Here is a 16,573-nt window from a genome sequence, read left to right on the forward strand (position 1 = left end):
GGAGGGCGTTCCACAGGGTGGGTGCCACTACTTCTGTCTTGTCAGGATTCAGCCTCAATCTGTTAGCTGCCATCCATCCTCCAACCGCCTCCAGGCACTCACACAGGACCTTCACCACCTTCACTGGTTCTGATTCTGCTCTGGTCAGACCTCACCTGGAGTACTGTGTCCAGTTCTGGGCACCACAGTTCAAGAAGGACACTGACCAACTGGAACGTGTCCAGAGGAGGGCAACCAAAATGGTCAAAGGCCTGGAAACGATGCCTTATGAGAAACGGCTAAGGGAGCTGGGCATGTTTAGCCTGGAGAAGAGGAGGTTAAGGGGTGATATGATAGCCATGTTCAAATATATAAAAGGATGTCACATAGAGGAGGGAGAAAGGTTGTTTTCTGCTGCTCCAGAGAAGCAGACACGGAGCAATGGATCCAAACTACAAGAAAGAAGATTCCACCTAAACATTAGGAAGAACTTCCTGACAGTAAGAGCTGTTTGACAGTGGAATTTGCTGCCAAGGAGTGTGGTGGAGTCTCCTCCTTTGGCGGTCTTTAAGCAGAGGTTTGACAACCATATGTCAGGAGTGCTCTGATGGTGTTTCCTGCTTGGCAGGGGGTTGGACTCGATGGCCCTTGTGGTCTCTTCCAACTCTATGATTCTATGATTCTATGATTTAAAGGAGAGGTAGAGCTGGGTGTCATCTGCATACTGATGAACACCCAGGATCCCGGACTAGATGGTCCATTGGCCTGATCCGGCACGGCTCCCCTTGCATTCTCGAAGCTGAGATAGCTCAGCCAGCGGAGCGCGAGACTCTTTAAGTCTCCAGGTTGTGGGTTCGAGTCCACGTCCAGGCAAAAGCCCTCTGCGTTGCAGGGGGTTGGAGTTGTTCGACCCTCACGGTCCCTTTCCCAGCTGTACAGTTCTATACGATCCTTCCGAGCGCCGCAGGCCTGCCAGATTAGCCGCTCGCCTTGGCTAGCGCCGCCCGCTCTAGCTGGCAGCGTCTCTTTGGAAGGGACGGGGCTTTCCTGGATCGGCCTCCCTTTTCTCCTAATCTGGAGGTGTCGTCAGCGGGTGGAAGCTGGGGTCTGCCAGACAGTGTGCCGGCCAAGCAGATGTCAGTCGGCCGGGGATCCCCATAGGGGTGTTCTCTGCCGGTTCTTGAGAACTTAAAATAATAATTTCTCTATCTCTCTGGCTTCAGCTGAGCCAGTCGCTTTCAAATCTGCAGCTGCTTCTTACTGGAAGGATGGTGAAGCAGTGGAGCCGGGGGGAGAAAAAGGTTGGGGAGGACGGTTCTTCCCTCTGGGTGGCAATAAGGACTTTGCACTAGTAAAACCGAAACCGATGATGTACACAGAGCAGCAAGGGCAGCAGAGAAGGGAGGCTGCTGTGACTTAACATGATTTTCTTTTACCTGCCATTTCCAACGGTCAGAGAGCTGGTTTTTGCAGCCACCTGCACGGGGCTGGATTTAGGTTTGATGAAGCCCTAAGCTACTGAAGGTAGTGGGGCCCTTTCTATGTCCAGCCGTCCTTTGCCAACAACAAATGGTTGCCGCTGGTTTTTGTGTGTGTTGAATATATGCTATATGGTCATTTATGGATCTAACAGGTATCTCAAGCCATTTGCACATCACAAAATACAGTGGTACCTCGGGTTACATACGCTTCAGGTTACATATGCTTCAGGTTACAGACTCCACTAACCCAGAAATAGTACCTTGGGTTAAGAACTTTGCTTCAGGATGAGAACAGAAATCGCGCTCTGGTGGCGCAGCGGCAGCAGGAGCCCCATTAGCTAAAGTGGTGCTTCAGATTAAGAACAGTTTCAGGTTAAGAACGGACCTCTGGAACGAATTAAGTACTTAACCCGAGGTACCACTGTATGTATTTTATCAAAGTAATTGTTGAACTGAAATACAATTAAGAAGAAGTATATTAATAGTTTAGTACAATTAAGAAGAAGTATATTAATAGTGAAATAATTATTCAGCTCTAACTTAAAATGATTTTTTATTCGTAACAAACTTAATAATGCAAACACATTGGCATTTGGCAATAAGAAAAGTTCATTCGGAAACACAATTTACAAATACTCATAATCTAGTCTCTAGAAACTTGCTAAACATGAAACAATAAGAGGTGTAAATATATGATGCAAACTGCTAATAATTAGAAATAGCAGAATGTAGGCACCCTATATATAGAAATGAGCAAACCAGTGATATTTTAGGGAGCAGGTTTGCATCCTAGGAGCCTACACAACACAAAACACCGTTGCTGTATGTAGGTTTTATTTTATTTCTTTTTTCTCTTATATATTCATAAACACATCCTCGCTCCCCCCTTAGTTTACAAAGAAGCAGTATTCAGAATAGCAGTTTGCATGACGACCCACTATGGAAGCCAATAGCGCAATAAAATCCCAAGCTGTAACAATTAACCGCACGTTTATTCAAGGTGCAATCAGAGCTCATTTAACTGATCAACGGAATCGATTGGTTTGCTCCAGTGGTACCAGCTTGTCAAAATTGGGTAGCCATAAGCACACACACACACACCGCTGCCCCGTCGCCTCCTTTGGGAGCCGGTGGGTTTGGGCATCCAGCTAGCACTCGGCAGTAAAGGTAAAGGTAAAGGGACCCCTGACCATTAGGTCCAGTTGCAGACGACTCTGGGGTTGCGGTGCTCATCTCGCTTTACTGGCCGAGGGAGCCGGCGTACAGCTTCCGGGTCATGTGGCCAGCAGGACTAAGCCGCTTCTGGCGAACCAGAGCAGCGCACGGAAACGCCGTTTACCTTCCCGCCGGAGCGGTACCTATTTATCTACTTGCACTTTGACGTGCTTTTGAACTGCTAGGTTGGCAGGAGCAGGGACTGAGCAACGGGAGCTCACCCCGTCATTGCGGGGATTCGAACCGCCGACCTTCTGATTGGCAAGTCCTAGGCTCTGTGGTTTAACCCACAGCGCCACCTGCGTCCCTAGCACTCGGCAGACTTGGGTTCAAATCCCCACTCAGCCAGGAAATGCAGCGGGTGGCCTTTGGGGGGGGGGGGCGGGAGCTGCTCTTCTCTCAGCTCAGCCCTACCTCACAGGGCTGTTGTGAAAATTGAAAGAGTCGAGGAGCGGGGAGAGGCGCCGTGCCTGATGCCCCTTGTAGGCAAAATATTCCAGTAATGAACCAATTAAAGAGCCATCTAGCTGGTCAGTTTCAGGGGAAAAGGTAATGGGTTAGATGAGCCTCGCCCAGCGAGGCAGTTCTTATCACACCCTTCCGCAAATTCACCGTTCCCTCTTTCCCTTCCAGGCAATATTTTGATTTCTACTCCGGTGGGCAGCCGTTCTCTGACGCCAGCTATGCAACTCCAGGCCTCGCCGATTTCTTGAAGAACGGCGACTTTCCTCAGGTAAGCCCCGGCACCCACCTGCTGCTTTGAGCGTCAGGTCTGTTTTCTCCATTGGGATTAGGTCAGCGTTCGCTGTGCGTGGGTTTCTTCTCCCTTCACCTTCCAGGGAAAAGAACAACCTCTGCTTTCTTGCTTTCGTTCTGGACAGGTTCAGGAAAAGGGTTTGTGGCGAAGGCAGATGTGCAACGACCATCTGCCGTGTGATTTGACTGCGGCAAGTTTGGAGGTGATTGAGTGTTCGTTGGGCCGTTGGCCTTATTCAGCAAGTCCTTACAGTGGTGCCTCGCAAGACGAAAAGAATCCGTTCTGTGATTCTCTTCGTCTAGCCCTTTTTTCGTCTTGCAAAGCAAGCCCATTGACGGATTAAAGGATTAGCGCTATTAGCGGCTTTTAGCGGCTTATCTGCTGATCGGATCAGCTGATAAGCAGCTTAGCGGCTTAGAAAAAGGGGGGAAGGGAAAAAAACCAGCAGGAACTCACAAGACATTGTCTTCTTGCGAAGCAAGCCCATAGGAAATTCATTTTGCGAAGCACCTCCAAAACGGAAAACTCTTTCGTCTAGCGAGTTTTCCGTCTTGCGAGGCATTCGTCTTGTGGGGCACCACTGTATTATGCTCTTAGGGTGTTTTGTGCGTGTTTTGAAACTGGTAAAAGTCCCTTTCAGAGATGGGCTTTACCCAAAATCTTTCTCTCTCTCATTTCTTTATATTGTTGTTGTTGTTATAATTTAATTTAATTTAATATATTCATATACTGCCCTTCGTTCAAAGATCTCAGGGCGGTTTGCAGGACAAAAATACAGGAGAAAGGCACAATAATTAGCGTGAAAGCAAAAGAAAACAATGATGTATTTTCGTTTGAAGAAGTCAGTCCTGCTGCTAAATGCTGCTATAAATTACAATTAATCCAGAATGCGGCAATTAGACTGGTGACTGGGATCTGCTGCCGAGACCACATAACATTGGTCTTGAAAGACCTACATTGGCTCCCAGTATGTTTCTGGGCACAATTCAAAGTGTTGGTGCTGACCTTTAAAGCCCTAAACGGCCTCGGTCCAGTATACCTGAAGGAGCGTCTCCACCCCCAGCATTCTGCCTGGACGCTGAGGTCCAGAGCCAAGGGCGTTCTGGCAGTTCCCTCACTGCGAGAAGCCAAGTTACAGGGAACCAGGCAGAGGGCCTTTTTGTTAGTGGCACCGGCCCTGTGGAACGCCCTCCCACCAGATGTCAAAGAGAAAAACAACTATCTGACTTTTAGAAGACATCTGAAGGCAGCCCTGTTTAGGGAAGCTTTTAATGTCTGATGGATTACTGTATTTTAATATTTTGTTGGAAGCCACCCTGAGTGGCTGGGGAAGCCCAGCCAGATGGGTGGGGTATAAAGAATATATTATTCATATTCTTATTACACCAACATGAGCAAAGTATTGCGAGGCATTGCTTTTGAGTTTATTGGTGTCGAGAATCCCGGTCCGCCTCTTTCCTAGAGGCCTAAAAGTTGAAGCGTTTAGGAGAAGCTGAAATTTGTCAGGGGAATTTGGAGAAAAGCAGTGTTCTTTTATCCGATTCCCTTCTAACGAAGGAAAGCAACATTATTCCACCTGAAACTCGTGGTGATTTAGGGATGACTGATACTGGCTGATGGTATTACTTTTGTTCCTTCCTTAAGCTCAGTGGTTTCCTCTATTCAGTTCCCCTCTTTCTTCTCTGGCTAATAGCTCTGTATTGTGATACCTATTTCATTGTAACTTACCTGTAATCTGGATTTGCTCTGTTGTTGTTGATGTTGCTGATACTTATTAAATTTGTATACCGTCCTATACCTGCTGGTCTCAGGATGGTAATATATTATAATGAGGATTATTACTGATTATATTTAGAGCCTTTGTAACACCCTCTGCAGGCAGACAGGCTCCCATGGAGGCTGGCATACCATCCATTAGGTAAAGGTAAAGGGACCCCTGACCATTAGGCCCAGTCGTGGCCGACTCTGGGGTTGTGGCGCTCATCTCGCTTTACTGGCTGAGGGAGCCGGCGTACAGCTTCCGGGTCATGGCCAGCAGGACTAAGCCGCTTCTGGCGAACCAGAGCAGCGCACGGAAACACCGTTTACCTTCCCACCGGAGCGGTACCTATTTATCTACTTGCACTGGTGTGCTTTCAAATTGCTAGGTTGGCAGGAGCAGGGACCGAGCAACGGGAGCTCACCCCGTCATTGTGGGGATTCGAACCGCCGACCTTCTGATCGGCAAGTCCTAGGCTCTGTGGTTTAACCCACAGCGCCACCCGCATCCATCCATCCATTAACCTACGGTTAATTAAACAAGGCAGCCCCTGCCCCTACAGGCTTACAGTCTAAACACACACACACAACATGCTGGATAGCTCGGTTGGTTAGAGCATGGTACTGAGGATGCCAAGGTTGCAGGTTCGATCCCCGCGAGGAACAGCTGTGTATTTCTGCATTGCGGGGGGTTGGACTAGGCGATCCTCAGGGTCCCTTCCAAGTCTACGGTTCTACGCAACGGAAAAAGGACAGGGAGGGAAGATAAGAATCGGAACTCGGGCACTTAGCTGGCACAGCTCAAACCAAAGACGACAGAGAGAGCTCTGCTTCCCCATCTCTCACATTGCCATTACGTTTGTTATAAAGTAAAGGTAAAGGGACGCCTGACTATTAGGTCCAGTCGTGGCCGACTCTGGGGTTGCGACGCTCATCTCGCTTTACTGGCCGAGGGAGCCGGCGTACAGCTTCCGGGTCATGTGGCCAGCAGGACTAAGCCGCTTCTGGCAAACCAGAGCAGTGCACAGAAACGCTGTTTACCTTCCCGCCTGAGCGGTACCTATTTATCTACTTGCACTTTTGACGTGCTTTCGAACTGCTAGGTTGGCAGGAGCTGGGACTGAGCAACGGGAGCTCACTCTGTCGCGGGGATTCGAACCGCCGACCTTCTGATTGGCAAGTCCTAGGCTCTGTGGTTTAACCCACAGCGCCACCCGCGTCCCTACGTTTGTTAGAAAACCTTGCAAATGTAATTAAGAAGAATTGAAGCCCGTTGTTGTTGTTGTCAGCATCAGTCTGACTCGAGAGACAATGGAGTTCACCTCCGAGGGTGAAATAAAACCTCTGCGTCAGCAGTATCGACGTGACCTCCCTTGGGACGCCAGCCTGGTCCGTGTGGCTGGAGGTCCTGGGCTGCTCAGATGGCAAGACTGTCAGAAAGCTCTTCCTGATATTGAGTCAGAATCTCCCTTTCTTGAAGCTTCCTGGTCGAAGTCCTGCCTGAAGCTTCCTGGTCGAAGTCCTGCCCTCCGGAGCAGGAGAAAACAGCCTTGCACCCTCTTCCACGTGGCAGCCCTTGAGATATTTGAAGATGGCTATCCTATCTCCTGTTGTCTTTGTCAATGGAGTTTTCTTGGCAGGGATACCGGAGTGGCTTGCCGGTTCCTGCTCCAGGTGGATCACGTTTGGTCAAAACTCTCCACTATGACCTGTACATCTTGGGTGGCCCTGCACGGCATAGCTCATAGCTTCTCTGGGTTATTCAAGCCCCTTCGCCACAGCAAGGCAGTGATCCATGAAGGGTATCAAACTTCTCCATTCTTAAGGAAATCAGCCCTGAGTGCTCACTGGAAGGACAGGTCCTGAAGCTGAGGCTCCAAGACTTTGGCCACCTCAGGAGAAGAGAAGACTCCCTGGAAAAGACCCTGATGTTGGGAAAGATGGAGGGCACAAGGAGAAGGGGACGACAGAGGACAAGATGGTTGGACAGTGTTCTCGAAGCTACAAACATGAGTCTGACCAAACTGCGGGAGGCAGTGGAAGACAGGAGGGCCTGGCGTGCTCTGGTCCAGGGGGTCACAAAGAGTCGGACACGACTAAACGACTAAACAACAACAACAATCCTATCTCCTCTAAGTCTCATCTTTTCCGGGCTAAACATAGCGAGCACAAACCGTTCTTGGTTTTCCAGACCATTGATCGTCTTGGTTGCCTTCCTCTGCAAACAAACCTTCCAGCTTGTCAACAGTCTTCTTAAATTGTGGTGCCCAGAACTGTGGTGTCCAGAAGGAACTATTCCTTCCATTGATCTGGACACTAGACTTCTGTTGATGCAGCCTAGAATAACATTCGCTTTTTTTGCTGCTACATCACACAGTGGGCTCATGTTCAGCTTCTGGTCCACTAAGACCCCTAGACCCTGTATAAGGGAAGCCCCTACATCAGGTACAGGAGGTGCTGAGACCCCATGTAATCCGCGGTTTAATAGCCTAGGAGGTGAAAATGTGTTTTTATTTTATCGCCCCCACCCACCCGTGTTTGCATGCAGTGCCTGAATCAAGAGCAGTAGCCTTCGATCTATATTGGTAACCTATAGAATCATAGAATCATAGAGTTGGAAGAGACCACAAGGGCCATCGAGTCCAACCCCCTGCCAAGCAGGAAACACCGTCAGAGCACTCCTGACATATGGTTGTCAAGCCTCTGCTTAAAGACCTCCAAAGTAGGAGACTCCACCACACTCCTTGGCAGCAAATTCCACTGTCAAACAGCTCTTACTGTCAGGAAGTTCTTCCTAATGTTTAGGTGGAATCTTCTTTCTTGTAGTTTGGATCCATTGCTCCGTGTCCGCTTCTCTGGAGCAGCAGAAAACAACCTTTCTCCCTCCTCTATGTGACATCCTTTTCTATATTTGAACATGGCTATCATATCACCCCTTAACCTCCTCTTCTCCAGGCTAAACATGCCCAGCTCCCTTAGCTGTTCCTCATAATGCATCGTTTCCAGGCCTTTGACCATTTTGGTTGCCCTCCTCTGGACACGTTCCAGTTTGTCAGTGTCCTTCTTGAACTGGGGTGCCCAGAACTGGACACAGTACTCCAGGTGAGGTCTGACCAGAGCAGAATACAGTGGCACTATTACTTCCCTTGATCTAGATGCTATACTCCTATTGATGCAGCCCAGAATTGCATTGGCTTTTTTAGCTGCCGCGTCACACTGTTGGCTCATGTCAAGTTTGTGGTCAACCAAGACTCCTAGATCCTTTTCACATGTACTGCTCTCAAGCCAGGTGTCACCCATCAATAGTCTGTCCCAGAGTCTGGTTCTGGAGACTGTATCAAATGCTGCTTTTAGGTCGACGAAGGCAGCGTATAGTGAGGCCTGCCCTCTTGATTTGTATTTGTAGCATTAGGCAGTGATCTGTCGTGGACTTTCCGGGTCTGAAGCCCGCTTGTTCTAATTCGTTCCGCGAGTTTTGTCGTCTTGCGATTTTTTCCGTCTTGCGAAGCACGGTGTCGGGAAAGTTTTGGAAAAGCTTCAAAAATCACCAAAGTCTTTAGAAACCTCAAAAAAGGCTACCACACCGCGTTCTATGAGTTGCTCCTCGAAGTCAAGTTGCAACTGTATTAACGGTGTTAAGAAAAAGGAAACAAACTTGCAAGACGTTTCCGTCTTGCGAAGCAAGCCCATAGGGAAAATCGTCTTGCGAAGTAGCTCAAAAAACAAAAAAACCCTTTCGTCTAGTGAGTTTTTCGTCTTGCGAGGCATTCGTCTTGCGAGGTACCACTGTATCTTCATTCTCTAGCCATTCTGTAAACTTATTAAGGAGGTGCTTTGAGTAGAGTTTACTAATCACACTTAATAAGCTAATCGGCCTATAATTCGCTGGATCTCCTCTGTTGCCCCTTTTACAGTGGTGCCCCGCAAGACGAACGCCTCGGAAGACGAAAAACTCGCTAGACGAAGGAGTTTTTCGTTTTCTTAGCCGCTTCGCAAGACGCATTTCCCTATGGGCTTGCTTCGCAAAACGAAGCTTGCCCCGCAAGCTCCGGGGATAGCGGGGAAGCGCAGCACGTCTTCCCCGCTGTCCCCGGACCTCTTTTGAAGCAAGGGGCGGCAACGGGGAGAAGCGATTCTCCCCGCTGCCCCTTCCCTTGCTTTAAAACAGGTCCGGGGACAGAGGGGAAGGCGCGCGGCGCTTCCCCTCTGTCCCCGGACGGTCTCCATAGGAACGCATTGATTGATTTTCAATGCATTCCTATGGGAAGCCGTGCTTCGCAAGACGAAAAACTCACAAGAAGAAAAAACCTTCTGGAACGAATTAATTTCGTCTTGCGAGGCACCACTGTATAGATTGGGACTATTATGGCTGTTCCCCATTTCCTTAGGATGCGGCCAGTGTCATCTATGTAGGTGAAGAGAGTGGCTAAGAAAGGTGACCCCCCCACCCTGGTTGCAGACGTAATCAGCTGACCCGACTGCACCTTGAGGCGCCCGAAGACAAGCCTTACCTGCAAGGCACTTGTTTTCCTTGGAAGGGTGCCAAGCGCAGTAACTTAAAAATAAACCAGGCTTTCAATCACTACCAAGTAATTGGATGCACCCCATCAAATCCACCCACGTCTCGCCTGCCAGCTCCAGGACCAAAAGGAGGTGGAATAAAGCCAGATTCCGTGCGACACGAAGTCGCGCCCTAAATCAAAATACCAGAACATGAGAGATGCTTTTCATCTATTGATAGCTGCTTCTTACCTTGCCGGAGGGAGGCTTGTCGGCAGCTGTTCACCTGGGGCGAGTTTAGAATGGGGTCTAGGCGAGTCCCCCTCCCACCATTGCCTTTTATGGCACAGAGGTCCTAAAGTATTTAAGCGAGGCTATAAACAAACTGTTGCTGCTGCTGCTGTTATAATTTGTTAATTTGGTTTAAGGAGCTGTTGGGTGCCTGGCATTTATATATCTGAGTTTCTAACCCTGCTTCTGTAAAGGTTCAGCCAGCTGAAGTTTTAGTTGCCGGCTCAACTCCTGTCTGCAAGGAGAAAAGCCTGAGGAAACGTGTCTAACCTAATATAACGGTTATTCACAAACCCATAAGGAAAGCGACCTTATACTGAGTCAGATTGAGCTGGCAGCGGCTCTCCAGCCTTGCCTGGAAAGGTTTATTTCCCCCCGTTTTCTTAATCGACCCTGAGCCGCCGTGTTCCCCTTTAGAAACGACAGCGCAACATTTGTAACGAAAGCTCTCTTTTTTACAATAAACTTTTATTGAAAGTTTTTCCACGTAAGATACAATAAAAATCACACTGATTTAAGAAAGAAAAATAGAAAGGAAGGAAGTGGAGGAAAGGAAGAGAATGAAGAAGAAAAGACAGGGGGGCGGGAGAGGAGGAAAAGGAAGAGACTAAAGAAGGAAAGGAAGAGAGAAAAAAGAGGAAAAGGAATAAAGTCCTGTATTAAAATTGAAGTTCTGATTTAAACAGGAGGTGGCCCTTGTTGTTGTTTAGTCATTTAGGTGTGTCCGCCTCTTCGTGACCCCCTGGACCAGAGCACGCCAGGCCCTCCTGTCTTCCACTGCCACCCGCAGTTTGGTCAAACTCATGCTGGCAGCTTCGAGAACACTGTCCAACCATCTCGTCCTCTGTCGTCCCCTTCTCCTTGTGCCCTCCATCTTTCCCAACATCAGGGTCTTTTCCAGGAAGTCTTCTCTTCTCATGAGGTGGCCAAAGTCTTGGAGCCTCAGCTTCAGGATCTGTCCTCCCAGTGAGCACTCAGGGCTGATTTCCTTCAGAATGGAGAGGTTTGATCTTCTTGCAGTCCATGGGACTCTCAAGAGTCTCCTCCAGCACCAGAATTCAAAAGCATCCATTCTTCGGCGATCAGCCTTCTTGATGGTCCAGCTCTCACTTCCATACATCACTGCTGGGAAAACCAGAGGTGGCCCTTATACAGAGTCAAATTGTTGGTCCATCTAGCCTATGGCGGTTTGCAGTGGCTCTCCAGGATTTAAGGCAGGGAGATCTCCACGTGGTCACAATTCAAAAAAGCACACTTGGAGGATTTCTAGACCTGCTGATGCCACCAGGGACGGAACCTGGCTCCTTCTACATGCCAAGCAGGTCCTCTGCCCCACAGGTGTAGCACCAGGAAGCTGGCACACGGCGAGGAACAACCAGAACATCCAGCGTTTAACTGGCGACGCTTTTTTCTTCTCTTAGTTGCTGTTTTGTTTTCTTCTTAAACCCGTGCCTCTTCTAATTGCAAGCCGAGGGCAGCTTTTGACCTGTGCAAACAGCTTGCCCCAATCCTTCTCGTGACATCCCCTTCTCTTGCAAGAGTACAAAAACGTAGGTGTTCGTCATGTGTAATTTATTTTATTTTATTTTAAACAATCAACCCACCATCCTTCCAGAAATTGCTTCTTGCATGTTCATGATTCATAGAATCATAGAATCCTAGAGTTGGAAGAGACCACAAGGGCCATCGAGTCCAACCCCCTGCCAAGCAGGAAACACCATCAGAGCACTCCTGACATATGGTTGTCAAGCCTCTGCTTAAAGACCTCCAAAGGAGGAGACTCCACCACACTCCTTGGCAGCAAATTCCACTGTCAAACAGCTCTTACTGTCAGGAAGTTCTTCCTAATGTTTAGGGGGAATCTTCTTTCTTGTAGTTTGGATCCATTGCTCCGTGTCCGCTTCTCTGGAGCAGCAGAAAACAACCTTTCTCCCTCCTCTACGTGACATCCTTTTATATATTTGAACATATAAATATATATTCTCTTGCAAGAGTACAAAAACGTAGGTGTTCGTCATGTGTAATTTTTTTTACTTTTTTTTTAAACAATCAGCCCACCATCCTTCCAGAAATTGTTTCTTGCATGTTCATGATTCATTCTGGCTCGCGTCCGTTCAAAATTACCACTTCCACAGGCTGCATGAACCAGTAGCGTGACACTTTTTTTTTTTTAAAAAAAAAAACCTTTCTAAAGAACTATTTTCTGGCGCGGATTGGGCAAGGGGCTTTTTGCAGGCTCCGTTATGGCTTTCTTTTTTGGAGGGGTGGGGGGAGAAACTGGAACAAGGAACAGTTCCTGTTAGGTTCCCAGAGGTTGTGGCAAAAGTTGTTGTTTACTATTATTATTAATAATAACAAGAACAACAGAAAGATGCCACCCTGAGAGCAGCTGTTTGGGTCTGGAACGGAAGCTTCGAAAGTTCCCTTTTCAAGCCAGCCTTCGCCGCCAACACCCCAGGAGCCCGCCTTCTAAATTTAGCCTTTATTTGGTTTGCTCTTTTCCCAGGGGGTGGGGGTGGTTGTTGGCGGGGAGGGGGAAACACAACTTTTAAAACCTTAAAACTTAACACCGGCCTGAGCCGGGTTGGGTTTGGAGCGCTGGGAAGAGAAGCCAGCTTCGCTTTTGGGCCCCCGAACCCAAACCCCCTTTCTGTATCCTTTTGTTTACAGTGGCTCTGTGGTTTAAATTACACGACATACAGTAATTCTGCTGTCATTGCCAGTAATTTCACTGACTTACCAGGCAGGCTTCATTTCCTGAAAGTCAGCCGGGCTGGACTTAGAGGAAGAGTGCGCCCTCCTCTTCGTGACTAAACCAATCCGATCGCAGTGGGGGGGTGGTGGGCTGGGGTGGAGGGAAGAGACCGGCTTTTTCTGCCAGGCTGCCTTCATCAGACAAGCCTCTTCTTCCTCCTCCTCCTCCTCTTATCCTTCTTCTTGGCGCCCTCCCTTTCTGCAATTCCGTGCCAATTCTTTAGACAATTTAAAAACAAAAAAACCAACTTCCAATGCTCCTCTCCTGACAAGCCCGCTGTCATGAGGCAAGACTCGTCGCCCTTAGGTGCCGAGAAAGTCCGTTTCTCCACTTTGCCAGGGACCAGCTCGCCTCGCCTCGCCTTCCATGCCGGCTTAATATGTCCCAGATGCAGTTCTGGCTCAAGTTTGCGTCGCTCTTCAAGGTAACTTTCTGAAAAACATTTTTAAAAAAAAAAATGCGTTGACATTTTTACAAACGTACACACCTTTTTGTGTTTGCATCGGGAGCCCCGCTTTGCATTCTTGGCATTTCAGAGCCGCGGGCGCTTTGAACTTTGTGTTGTCTTAAATTTCAGGTGTTTCCCACCCCCTCCAGGGTGCTTTGCTTGTGGGGGGGGCGGGGGCGGGCAGGAGGGAATCAGCCAAACAGCGGCAATTGATCAGATGGTTGCAAAGTCCACGAAACTTTTTATGGAAAGATTGGTGGAGGGCTCTCTCTCTCTCTGTGTGTATATGTGCTTGTTCTGTGCCATGGCCGCGTTCAAGGAAGCAAGAACGGGATATTTTACGGAGAAAAACCCCGTTGTCAGGGTGAGGTTTGGAGAGACAGTCAGGAAGGGGGGGCTTCTGTAGCGGGCAAAAGTGCACAGGGGTAGATCTGCGCAACTTTGACAACTGGTTCTCCAAAGAGTCTGTGCTTTGAGAAAAAGTTTTTCAGCCCTGAGAGCGGAGAGGGGAGCAGCTGCCAGCCTCAGATGTTTTTCGCTCCGCAGGTATTTCCCTGCCTTCCGACATCCAGCCGCCAAGAGCCCGACTTGCACAATTACAATGCAACCCCCCCCCCAACCGCTTGATTTCTCTCGACTTGCAAGACTTTAGAGCCTTAACTTTCAGGGATCTTGGCAACGGATACAGCTGAGAAACAGGGGCAGGATTAATACAAAGTTAAGGGGATCTGGAAAAGAAAAACCTCTTGATTTGGCTGTTCAGTCATCTTCCAAGAGTCTTTTATCTGGAGGGTGTGTGTGTGTGTGTGTGTGTGTGTGTTTTAAACCGGTCTCCAAACATTGGGTTCTGCCTCCTTGCTGTAATTTATTTCTCAATTAAGTTTGCTTCCTGCTATTCCTCCCGTTTCTGGGAAGCGCCGTTTGTGAGGATTTCCCCCCAGCCTATTATTATTATTATTATTATTATTATATTATCAGCCTTGTGAGATTTGGTAGCCTTGCTGGTTGTACGTGTTTTGATCCGGGGTTCCCGGGTCCTGCAAGCAAGATACGAAATGTAGAGAGCCCTGTTAAAACCTAACACAGCCTTTCTCAAACCCAGGTCCCCGGCTGGACTACAACTCCCATCCCTCACAGCTACAAGGACCAGTCAGGGGTGATGGGAGTTGTAGTCCGACAGCATCTGGTGACCCAGGTTGGAGAGAGGCTGCTAAGAGCTTGGATCCAGACCCTGGCGTGCTTAGAGTAGAGCTTTTGTAACTAATGGGGCTTAGGCTACTCGGGAACTAATGGAAGTCCTATTGATTTCATTGCGCCTGCTCCACACATGGCAAAGACCGGATCCAGCCTAATAATGCCTTTCGCACTTTGAAAGTGCTGGACTAAGATAGCGGCCAGTGGTCAGGAGTCCAGGTTGGGCCATTGGCCTGATCCAGCAGCCTCTTCTGGCGGGTTCGAATCCTGCGGTCATTGCTTCCTCTTCGCCTGACTCAGAGGGCAGTTGCAAGGGTGAAGTGGTTTGCGTCCCTTAGGAGGACGCAGGAAAGTTTGCGGTGAGGCTGAGAGTATTCCCGCCAGTGAGATGCAACTCTCGACGAAATCAAGCAAAGAAGTCTGTTTCTCTTAGTTATTACCAAACTTTTCCCCTTGTCCTGTTAGCTGCCCAACACAGCTTGACTAGAAGTGAACAAAAAACTAATTGGGACAAACTAGGGCTTAAAATGGAAATTAGACTCGCTTCTTAGCGGGGGTGCCAGAGATTCAGGTTTTGAAAATACACCAGTCTTCTCAGGCAGCAAATGAGGTGTTCAGTGTGACCCAGAGGCTGCCGTAGCCCCACACATCCCAGCACGGGAGTTTCTGCTTTTAGCGTTCCCCTATTTCGGCTTTTTCTAGGCTGGTTGTGTGTGAAGTTCCTGGTCTTTCCCCCCACAACATAGCGCAGTTACAGAATGCTGTATTTTGAATGTGGACACGGGCAGGACCAGGAGGAAATGTACTTACAGTGTACTAAATGTACTAAAGCGGTGCTTCAGGTTAAGAACAGTTTCAGGTTAAGAATGGACCTCCGGAACAAATTAAGTTCTTAACCCGAGGTACCGCTGTATACTTAATAAGCCTGCCTCTCATCTCCACGATGTGGCATGGCCGCAGTCGATCAACTCTCTGCAGAAAGTATTTCCACATTTCCTGCAATAAAGTCCTCATTCGTGCAGGGGATATCTAAACCGTGGATCTCGCTTGCAAAGGATGCTGCCAACTTGAAAGGCTTTAAAAGGCAAATTCGTGGAGGGAGAGGGGGAGGCTGTCAATAGCTGCTAACCCTCACATTTGTGCTCTCTGCCTATCTTCCGAATCCCCAGTTGCTAGAAACTGCAGGAGGCGAGAGCTGAGAGTTGCTCTTGTTCTCCAATCATAGAACTGTAGAGTTGGAAGGGACATCCAGGGCTCATCCAGTCCAACCCCCTGCAATGCGGGTATCTCAACTAAAGCATCCCTGACAGATGGCCACCCAACCTCTGCTTAGAAACCTCCGAGGAAGGAGAGTCCATCACCTCTCGTGGGAGTCTGTTCCACTGCCGAACAGCTCTTACTGTCAGAAAGTTTTTTTCTGAATGTTGAGCCGAAATCTCCTTGTAACTTGAAGCCATTGCTTTGAGCCCAACCCTCCAGAGCAGGAGAAAACAAGCTGGCTCCCTCTTCCATGTGACAGCCCTTCAGATATTTGAAGATGGCTCTCATATCTCCTCTCAGTCTCCTCTTTTCCAGGCTAAACATACCCAGCTCCTTCAAATATTCCTCTTCTGGCTTGGTTTCCAGACCCTTGATCATCTCAGTCGCCCTCCTCTGCCCATCTTCCAGCTTGTCAACATCCTTCATAAATTGTGACGCCCAGAATTGGACGCAGTATTCCAGGTGTGGTCTGACCAAGGCAGAATAGGGCAGGACAATGACTTCCCTTGATCTGGACACTAGACTTCTGTTGACGCAGCCTAGAATAGTGGTTTTTTTTTGCTGCTGCATCATCACACTGTTGGCTCATGTTAAGCTTGGGGTCCACCAAGACCCCTAGATCCTTTTCACATGTACCGCTTGCGGGGGGGGGGGCATTGCCCCAATCTAGCAGGCCCTTCTTCGGTTTGCTTTTGGTGGAGATGTGGCAGGAGAACGCGTTGGGCTGAAAACTCCGCTCAATCCCTGCCCGTTCGTCTTTCCCCCATCTCACACTGGAGAGCCAGTGTGGTGTAGTGGTTAAGAGCGGTAGACTCGTAATCTGGGGAACCAGGTTCGTGTCTCCGCTCCTCCACATGCAGCTGCTGGGTGACCTTGGGCTAGTCACACTTCTCTGAAGTCTCTCAGCCCCACTCACCTCACAGAGTGTTTGTTGT

General features: G+C 48.8%; 1 protein-coding gene and 1 long non-coding RNA gene across 5 annotated transcripts in view; one reads left to right on the top strand and one right to left on the bottom strand.

Moving 5' to 3' along the window:
* The window catches only part of LOC310697629, a 305,101-nt gene that overhangs the window by 150,114 nt on the left and 138,414 nt on the right, over positions 1-16,573 (bottom strand). The gene's annotated exons all lie outside the window — the stretch shown is intronic.
* The window catches only part of SBNO2 (strawberry notch homolog 2), a 97,968-nt gene that overhangs the window by 31,571 nt on the left and 49,824 nt on the right, over positions 1-16,573 (top strand). For 3 of the 4 annotated variants that reach the window (XM_083483615.1, XM_083483616.1, XM_083483617.1), the window contains one exon: positions 3,309-3,408. In XM_083483615.1, the coding sequence (XP_083339741.1) occupies positions 3,309-3,408 (100 nt within the window). Of the gene's footprint in view, positions 1-3,308; positions 3,409-12,792; positions 13,161-16,573 lie in introns of those variants that run through there. The other variant, XM_083483618.1, reaches the window with a different exon arrangement.

This window comes from Podarcis liolepis (assembly GCF_965112155.1).
Source record: "Podarcis liolepis genome assembly, chromosome: 18".
NCBI lineage: Eukaryota > Metazoa > Chordata > Lepidosauria > Squamata > Lacertidae > Podarcis > Podarcis liolepis.